Source organism: Dendroctonus ponderosae, unplaced genomic scaffold, assembly GCF_020466585.1.
Source record: "Dendroctonus ponderosae isolate FM_Combo_2020 unplaced genomic scaffold, Dpon_F_20191213v2 Dpon_F_20191213_1, whole genome shotgun sequence".
NCBI lineage: Eukaryota > Metazoa > Arthropoda > Insecta > Coleoptera > Curculionidae > Dendroctonus > Dendroctonus ponderosae.
The window spans coordinates 26,672,190-26,682,290 of NW_026017110.1; the positions used below are offsets into that span (position 1 = coordinate 26,672,190).

Consider the following 10,101-nt stretch of genomic DNA (forward strand, 5'->3'; position numbering starts at 1 on the left):
CGAGGAAGAAATGCCGGAGAACCAGGCATTGAAAACAAAAAAGTGATGTTTTAAAACCCAAAAAATTTCTGATCTTCTAAACGATTTCAGCTGGCACTCTATAGGAATTACAAGCCGAATAATATGAAATTTGCAATTTTAGCACTTTCGCACCAGACAAATTTGCCCGAAACGCAATGATTTTGCTTAAACAACATGTGAGTGAATTTTGTCACATTAGTACAGGTCCATCCTGTATATACAATTGTTTACACGGGCCAAACCTAAGTTGATCTTCTTCGCCAACAATTTAGTTGGCCGTTAAAATTATTGCAAAAATTTTACTCCACTCCACTTTAAACTTTGAGATCGAGGAAAAGAGTGTCGACTTTGCAGGAATTGAGGGCTTTAAGGGGATTTCATAGAGAATTTGCTATAAATTTCTTAGTTAAATTGTTAGCTCTTTGCAAGTGTTTGTTTTGTGTTAAATCGTAAATAACTTTAACCAGTCTTTTGTTGGAAGGAACATTTTGTGAAGAAATCAAAAGAAGGTTTTTCGACATATCGTAATAACAAGCAGGATAAAACTCTAAATAGCCCAAAACTATGGACCAGAAGAACATTCTTAACATATTGAAAAAATTCAAGAAAGTTTGCATATTTTCGCGTTTCTGAGAGGAAAACATTATTATCAGAAATAGTTTTGCAATTTTTCTGTTCAAATTTTCGCTCATTTCAGTGCATTAGACGTTGTCACTGTTGTAGGTTTCACCTGTTTTACTGCTTTGCCGGATTCTATCGCTCTTGGCTAGTAAATTGCTGGATTTGTGTAGAAAACGCTGATTACCAAAATACAAATATTTACCGGTGCGGGCTTCATTAGAGTTAAAGCCCCGAATACGGAGTTTTTTCAGTAATTTATTAAACCATCTATATACTTGGGTACACGATCATTTTTGCTTGCTCTATTTTGCGTGTAAGCCTTAACACAACAGGGCTATTTAAAAAAATAAAAATTTTGGTAAAAATCTGGGGAATTGAGGAAGCCATATCCCATCTATTCACACAATGATTGTAAAGTTACCAAAACCAGGTCTTACTTGAATTTCAAATTTCTGTAAAAAAAATTTCAGTCACTTGAAATTTGTGTCTGTTTTCCATTCAATATAAATAAAAAAAATGCAATTCCACACTTACAACATTTTAATAACAAAATATTGAACGTCACAATAAAAGAACAAAACAAAACTTTATCGCCTCAAAAACTAATCTTGAATTAAAACCTATCAAGCACTGGCGACTTATGCGTGATTATTTCACCGCTCCTGCGGCCACTTTTCCAAGCCTCAATGTCTTCCTCCCTTTGCCTACTGCTTACAGCCTCTATTTGAACGATTGAGCTGAATCAGTGGCCAACATCTTCGAAAAATGACTGTTCTTGTTCTCGAGCAAAGTCATCGGATTCTCAAACTCAATGATCTCCCCTTTATCCATCACAATGATTTTGTCGCATTGCAACACTGCCTGAAGACGATGAGCGATGATGAACATCGTGCAATCGGCGAAATGAGCATCTATGGCTTGTTGAGCCAAAATTTCCGCATCCGGGTCCATGTTGGCTGTGGCTTCATCCAGAACAACGATTTTGTTCTTTTTGATAATCGCCCTTGCCAGACAAATCAACTGTCTTTGACCAGTTGAGAAATTCGAGCCGTGGTCAGTGATGGCAAGCTCCAAGGTGTGAATGTGGTCCTTCATGTGCACCTTCTCCAAGGTACTCCAGATTTCGTCGTCAGTGTAATTGTTGTAAGGATCGATGTTTTGACGAATTGTGCCTTGGAACAGAAGGGGATCCTGAGGAATAATTGAAATCTTCCCTCTCAAGTAATCCAAAGCGATGGTCTTTGTATCCACACCATCAATCGATATGGTGCCTTCAAAGTTATACAACCTAAACAACGTGGATATAATCGAAGATTTCCCTGCGCCAGTTCTTCCAACAATGCCAATCCTCTGATTCGGCTTGATATCGAACGAAATATCCTTCAAAACCTTCTCGGATTTATAAACCAAGGACACTGCCTTATAGACAACGTGGCCTTTAGAAGGCCACTCAACCGGCTTCTGGCCTTCATAGTGATCCTGTTCAACAGCGCTGTACTCCAACACTCGCTCAACTGAAGTCATGTCGTTTTCCAGATCGGACAATTGCATTAAAGCCCACTCAACCAACCCGGCCAGCATGGAGGCTTTGGTGAGGGCCAAACCAACATCACCACCACTTTCACCTGCAAATGATTAAGTTCCTAAATTGAACCAGCTGCAGCGCTTCGCATCTACCTGAATTGAAGAACAAAATTTTCGCAAGAATAACGGCAATAAAGCTGGAAGAAACCACTTCCATGAAGAAAGCAAACGCTCTTTGGATGCAGAATGTCATGTAATGGGCCGATGTGTAGAGATCTTGGTGCCTATCGAATTCCTCCACTAGTAATGCTTGGGCTTTGAAAGCTCTTATGGTGGTAACGCCTTCCATCGTGGCATTCAAATGGCCAATAAGTGGGCTGCGAGCTAGACGAAAATGTACTTTATAAAATTCACCGGTTTTCCAGGACGATTCTTTGAAACATCCAGTACTAAATTTAGTTAACAACGATGAAGAAAGATAAGCGCTCTTTAAACAAAAGAACCCGATTTCATTGTTCTGTGCCCTCAACCTTGATTGCGCTAAGTTATTTTTACGGTAATCTAACAAGGACGCGCTTTCTAAGTGTAATTGTTCCTGCTGAACAAACACAAATATTTTGAAGCACTAACTTGCTGATTCAAGTCGTTTCAAACTTCTAGCTGCTGGAATATAAAATCTTTGCAGGAAAATCATCAGTACCACTAAAACGCCTGCTGGAATCAGGAATCTCCAGTTAATGGAGGAAACCAGACCTACCACACCACCGACAGAAAGGACAATCTGAAAATAAATTAAATAAAACGTATTGAAAATAATTCGGGACTTTTTTTACTATGTACATTTTATTATAATTAATATTTCCTTTAGTTTAATAAATGTGCAAATAACACAAAAAAATTAATAAGGAGTAACAGTTCATTGGGCGGGATGGGAAGGCAGATTTTTATGGCTCAGAACACGTAAGTTTTAAGAGGTTTTTAAACTTTATTTTAAGTTCCGATCTTTAAAGGCCTGCGTCTGATTTCATATGGTCTCAAACACCCTGTATATGAGTATCGGAAAGCTTCTTGGCTCGAAAAATATTCATTGAGCTCAAAAAACGGGCATGTGAAAATTTGGTCTAAAGAATCCTCCTTTACTTTTTACAAAAAAATAAAATCGTCCTAAATGTCTCGAATTATACATTATTTTCATCGGAGAAAAGTGTGAAATTCATTCAGCACAAAGACAAACCTGCCGGAGCGCTGTAAACCGAACTAACTAAAAAAAATTGCCAGTTTCGTACTGTATTGAGCCCCCCTTCACGGATGACGAATCTGAATAAATGAATAATAATTTTGCATCTAAATTTACTTTTAATTTATGTCTTTTTTGTGCAACCAAGACTAAAATTAAGTTTTCTAATTTGCTTTCATCGTTCTATTCGCGTATCTTGATGCAACCGCGTTTTTTTAACACATTAATTTCAGCGAGGTTCTTTTGAAAACTTGTCATTTAAAATGGGAAAAGGGTGGAATTTTTTTTTTTTTAGTCCGACGCCGGTGGTTTTGGAAAAAATGTTTCTTGATTTTTTCAATTTAAGCGCTTAAGCTGTTTTTTAACACATTTTCGCAGGGTTTCTCTTCGCAGTCCGTGAAAAGTTAGTTCAATTCGTGCAAATAGTGAGGATTTTGTGGCAAAATTTCTGGGTTTTTGGCGAGTTCTTGGATCGAAATGTTGCAATTTACATTTGCTCTCCAGCACGTTTCGGCAGGTTTTGGTGAAATGCTCATAACACCAAATCAGAAAAAGGTAAAAGCACCGTTTTTACACCATGATGTGGAGCGCAGCAGTGCGAGAAGTGTCGATTTGGTAGCGCTTTTTGGCGATTTTTCGAATTTGAAACAAAATCTTTTCTTACAACCCACTTTAGCACATTTTCTCGAAGTAATGAAAGTAGAAGCGCGCTGTTTGTGCTTTTTGGTGCAGAAAGTTCTTCTTTATATCTGTAACCAAACTGTCGGTTTCGTTTCATTCTGAATTTTGTCGGTTTTTGCCGATCGGATTTAGAGATTTAGATATTAGAAAACTGATTTTTTCTTCCAAAACTTGTCGGTAGGTTTTCTTTAAAAAATCATTACACTAAATCCGGCGCAGGTACAAGCGCGCTTTTTGCACCATTATATAGAGACAACTTTTCTCTATCAATACGAGGGATACCAATTGGATAACGAATTTGCTCGGTTTTTGGCGATTTTTTCAATATGACTGTTGAAACTGAAATTTTTCTTCCAGCACATTTCGGCCGGCGTTGTTCAAAAATCATCACGCAAAATCGAACAAAGGCATTCGCGTGCTTTTTACACCATTGAATAGACAACATTTCTCTACGAGTGCAGGAAGTATCGATTTCGAGGCAAATTTGTCAGCTTTTACGTGATTTTTTGGACTTGAACTACATTTTTCTTCCAAAACATTTCGGAGGTTTTGTTCAAGAAATCATGACGCAAAATGAGAATAAGATAAAAAGCGTTTTTGGGGCATTGGATAGAAACAAATTTTCTATATCAGCGAAAGAAGTTGGATTTGGGGAGAAATTTGCGGTGTTTGGCAATTTCATAAAATGCCCAAAAATTCAAAATTTGTCGCCAAAACACATTTCAGTAGGTGTTTTTACTTTGTCACGTAAATTGGAACGGGGATAGAAATGTTTTTTTGCACGACTAGATAGAGAAACGTTATTTTATTAGCGCAACTATTGATTTGGGAGGAAATTATCTGGGATCTTAACGTTTTTAGAGACTGAAATTTGAAACATCAGCGTTTTTTTTTTCGATGCAATTCAACAAGTCATCTGCACGCAAAATGTGAAAAAAATGGCGCTTTTTTTTCACTTCATTTTAATCGACAATACTGTGTGCTATTTGCCGGACAAGTTACCATTTGACCGTCAAATTCTTCAATTTTTGACGATTTTTTGAATGTGAGTGTTACAGTTGCATTTTTTCTTCAAATACCTCATGACACATTTTTTTCTTTAATTTAGTCAGGCGAACTGAAAAATACGCAAAAACTGTTTTTTTGCCATTGAATGGAAAATACTTTGTTCTATCATATCCACAAGTGTCGATTTCTTGCAAATTTCTCCGATTTCCTAAATTTGAAAGTTGAATCCCTTGCAAAACGCTTTGTAAATTTACAAAAGCTGCAGCTTAAAACTGTCAAACTTAAAAATTTTCGGCTGGAAAACAGAAACCAACTAACTATAATACAAGAGCACTTCTAAAAAATAGCCCATTTCTATAAGCGAAAACTTGACAAAAACTAAAAAAAAAACTGTAACCAACAACTTGTTTGTAACCGGCAACTGAAATTGTTGTTGTACTATTAAACTAACCGCATCCAACCAAACAAGTAAATTATTAGAAAACTTTTCGACAACCAACAAACCAAGCTTACTTACCCTCGTAAAGTGATTGATTGTATGCGGTAAATGCTCATCAATTTTCGTCAAGTCCTGCGAAAATCTGTTCAAAATGTTGCCTATGAAGTAATTATCGTAGAAGCTCATCACGGCAGTCGTCAGCTTCTCTATCATCTCGTTATGCAGGTTAATCGAAGCTTTCCGAGCGAAATTTATGAACAGACCCTGCTTGATCAGGTCTAGAACTACTGAGGCAGCGATCATTGCCGAGTAGACTCTTAACGTCCAATTCGCTTTATTTGTTAGTTTTTCTATGGTTTCGGCATACATTGTATCGTTTGTGGCGTGAGCTTTGGTGTTGGTGGCATTTTGTTCGATGTTGATCCTGCAACATTAATTCTGAAGCGTGAGGGAGTTTGACTATCTAAAATACTCACCAGTTAGTTAGGAGTCTTTCGGAATAGCTGTCTGAAAACTCCGACCCAACAAATAGAACGACAATGGCAGAAAACACCAAAAATCCACCGCCAAAGGCAAAGTACTGGCGGAACACTGACCAATCGACTTTTCCAGTTTTCTTCACTTCGCTGTAAACCTTCTTCTTGGGTGTTTCTTGCGGCTTCAGTAGTTTGGACTCTTCCGTGGCGGTGTCGTTTTCGTTTACCTCCTTTTTTTCTTCATTCAGTTCCTCCAGTTCGATTTCCTTGATCAGGTCGACTCTGGCTTCTGTCGGTTTGCCGGAATACTTGATTTCCCCTTCCTTCATCACTATTAACTGATCGGCGGTGTTTTTGTGTCTCAAATTGTGGGTGACCAAAACAACAAATTCCCCATTGAGGAACTTTTGGATGCAGTTCTGGAAAATGTAGTCTTGAATGTTGGGGTCCAAAGCGTGAAGAGGATCATCAAGCAAGTAAATTTCGCTCTTCTTATATACAGCCCTGGCCAGGTTAATTCTTGCCTGCTGGCCTCCACTCAAATTTATGCCTCTATCAGCCACGATCGTCTCATCGCCTTTTTCAAACATGTTGAAGTCGTATTGAAGAGCGCAAACCCTAACCACTTCGTTATACCGGTCCTCATCAAAAGGCTGTCCGAAAGTAATGTTTTGTTTGATGGAAGAAGGGAAGAGCCAGGGATCTTGAGAACTATAGGAAAAGGTTCCTCTCGTGTAAACCTTCCCTTCGTGAACCGGGAAGTCTTTGAGGAACAATTTGAGGAGAGAGCTTTTGCCGCAGCCCAGAGGCCCAGTCACAATCGTCAATCCAGGCTGGAGCTTCAAGGAAACGTTCCTCAAGATCACTTCCTTTTTCAGTTTCACTGTCGCTCCGCTAAGCACGACTTTTGGTTTATCGTAGTCTTGGTTGTCGTTCTCGTTCAACTCCTCGCTCATGAGGATTTTGTTGATTCTTTGGGTGGAGGCATAGATCTCGGCTCCCCTTCCTAGTCCCATAGGGATTAGCATGATGATGGAGCGCTTAACATCGCCGAAACACTTCATGACGTAGAAGATGATTTCTGCATCGGCTGTTTTATTCACTGCGATGTAAGTCATGATGAGCGCGTAGAAGCCCACTTTGGAAGTTACCAGTCCGGCAATGAAATTGGCTGAACGGAGATACATGGATTTCATCAAGTAGCTCATTTCCAATCTGGAAGTTTTAGGGAGAACTCAATATTTTATTCAGAGGGTTTTAGATCGAAAGTTTTACCGTCGTTTTTCTTCGACTTTGGCGGAAAACACTTTTTCCCAAGTGTACATTTTGATGATTTTTATTGCCGATAGGGTTTCCTGAGTGGCCTGCAGTCGCTGATCGGTTTTCTCGGACAAATCCAGACGCAGATTCTTAATGCACTTTGCGATGTAAACTGGAAATGATTAGTTAATTTGCAACTTATTGAACAATCAATTGGACCCAACTTACTCTGCACTGGAACGATGGTAAAAAGCACACCAACCCCCACCAATCCAGCCCATCCCATTTTGTTATAAATCAAAAACGAGACAACAGCTAATCGAATAATTTCAATCCACACATCATTGAACAGCATAATGTTGCGTTCGAAGATCATCACATCTTTGGTGATAACTGTGATCACATTTCCCAAGCTGATTTCGTTCATGGCTGTTGGTGTGAGCTTTAGAGCTTTGCGATAGACCAACGAGCAGAAAGCGGTTCGCATTCTGATGGAAATTTGCTGAATGTAGATGATATAGTTCTGCATAAACGTCCCGTGGAACATACGGAGCCCCACTTTGAGAGCTCCGTAGAAAACAGCATCGTTGAAAGTCATGCCACTGTTGCCCATGGGGTTGAAGTAGGATACCACTTTGGAGATTGCAAGGGGTTCGAGGATACTGCAAGATCAGCGGCTTTATTAAGCTTCAAGTTGCTAGTGGATGTGTTACCTGTTGACTAGCTTCCAAGTGAGATTTATCACCCCGAGGAATAGATATTGCCAGCCGAAACATTTCCATAGTACAGGGATTAAGGAGCTTTTGCCGCTCTCTCTTCGTTTGCGCCAGATTTTCTCAAACTCATCGCCATTTTTCTTGGCTTCGCAAGTCTCGATCACCTCGTATATGTCATCTTCTTCCAAGTCTTTTTTCAGAGACTTTTTGAACAGGCACCCAGTATATCTAGGGACAACAGGCACTATTTTCTAAATACAGATAGTTGTGAAACTAATAGGTTTTTTGGGTTTTTAGGCCGTCGCAAGTGGTTTGCTTGAACGCTTTCACTATTCTGATGAATAGTGTATACGAGAAAAATTAATCTAGGGGGTTTAGCACGCTTTTTTGGCTAAACACTCTGTATATTAACTATAAATTTCGTAAAGCGACGAGGCAGTGAAGAAATTCTAGAGCGATTCAAACGTGCAAATAGAAACTTTTAATGCCACTTTATGGAGCAAAGACATGAGAATTGCATCAATAATAAAAGCAACCTACTGAGTGTAGCTAAAACTTGCCGGATTGTTAAGTTAAGTAAAATAAAGGTACTATACACCAAGAAGCTTGGGCAAAAAAAATAATGAAAGTGAAAACTAAATTTTTAATTAAATGGGATCAATAGAAAGAGTACCTAAAGTGCCTCATTGGCATAATCGAGTCTTTCAGTGTGGCTTTTGAACCTCTGCTGCATGAAAGAAACACGAATGTAACCAAGAGCAAGCAAATTTAACCCTAAACCTTAAAAATGAGATTAAAGAAATATAGGAAAATATCAAAAGGAAAGTAGAATATCCATCAACCAAGATCTGAGCTCCTAACCGAAATTGAATAAACCATTGTTCATCTCAAACGTTAAAATAATTGTTTGCATAAATGTCTGTCTTTTGACCTGGTATTTGCAAAAAACAACATTATGCAAGAAAAATGAAGAAATATCAATGTTAATTGAAGATAAGCGACAATCTTTTTAAATTGAAAATTCAACCTAACAGTTACTAAAAGCGTCTACATTTGCTCTCATCATTTCTACAATATTTACCCTGATAGATATACTAATCTCTGCTATTGTTCATATTTGTTTCTTACTTACTTGACGTCTGTTTCTAGGAAAGTTTTCACTTTATTGATTTCACGCAATTGAAATTCTTTAAAGAAAATACACTAACTTTCAAAAGTCTTGATCCCCCCTCTGTATTTACTAATTAGTATTTATTGGCAAATAAAAGATACTCGTTTACAAGCAAAGGAACTGATTGGATTTCCAAAAAAAAATTGTTTGCTCCTTTAAATTGTGATGCTGCAAAAATTGCACCTTTATATTGATCATTAGCAGCCGGCATTAGTATCCGAATCGTGCAAGAACCGTGTAGCATGCCTAGAAACGAGTTGTCAGCTTTTGATAGGACTAGAATTATTCCTCTGTAGCAAGAAGGCACAATATGTCCACTAGGCTGAACTTCCTTAGAAGCACAGTTAGCAGGACAATTAGACGCTATGAAGAGACTGGTCAAGTGAACAGCGGACCTCGAGGTGGTGGTCCTCACGTTACCACGATACGAGAAGATCGCTATATTTCCCAATCAGCAGTATGATACCAAGTGCTACTATCCGCAGAAGACTTTTACCATCAGGATTGCGGTCTAGGAAGCCTTTAAGATTTCCTTTGTTAACTCATCGCCACCGAAGGGCCCGTTTACAATGGGTACAAAATGTTCAAAACTGGCGATTGGCAGAGTGGAAAAATATGCTCTTCACCGATGAATCGCGGTTTGGATTGGTCAGCGATGATCACCGAGTAAGAGTTTTGAGAGAAGCAAAACACCGAAATAGGGTTGTAGATAAGTTCTATATTGTTGAGGCGGATTCATTTTTTTACAAACATCTTTTTGGGTATTTTGCCTCAAAAATTTCTGTCTTTAAAAAAAGACAGAATTTCCTCTACGTCTTTTATTACAGATTGATAAATAGTGCTCCTATTTCTCAATAAGAACGAATTATTTATGAAAAAGTAATCAAGAACTATCACCTAGAGGGTATCCTGCGACACACTTAGGCTCAAGCTGTAAGAGAAAATTC

The 10,101-nt window shown here is 38.5% G+C and overlaps 1 protein-coding gene across 1 annotated transcript in view; it reads right to left on the minus strand.

The window, feature by feature from the left end:
- Window positions 1-1,164: 1,164 nt before the first annotated feature.
- LOC109535680 (probable multidrug resistance-associated protein lethal(2)03659) overlaps window positions 1,165-10,101 on the minus strand; it is a gene marked incomplete at its 5' end in the record, with an annotated part of 10,895 nt that continues 1,958 nt past the window's right edge. Inside the window, 8 exon segments of the mRNA XM_019901616.2 lie at window positions 1,165-2,267; window positions 2,320-2,550; window positions 2,797-2,947; window positions 5,610-5,955; window positions 6,008-7,222; window positions 7,283-7,439; window positions 7,496-7,929; window positions 7,981-8,211. Of these exon segments, the coding sequence (XP_019757175.1) occupies window positions 1,363-2,267; window positions 2,320-2,550; window positions 2,797-2,947; window positions 5,610-5,955; window positions 6,008-7,222; window positions 7,283-7,439; window positions 7,496-7,929; window positions 7,981-8,211 (3,670 nt within the window).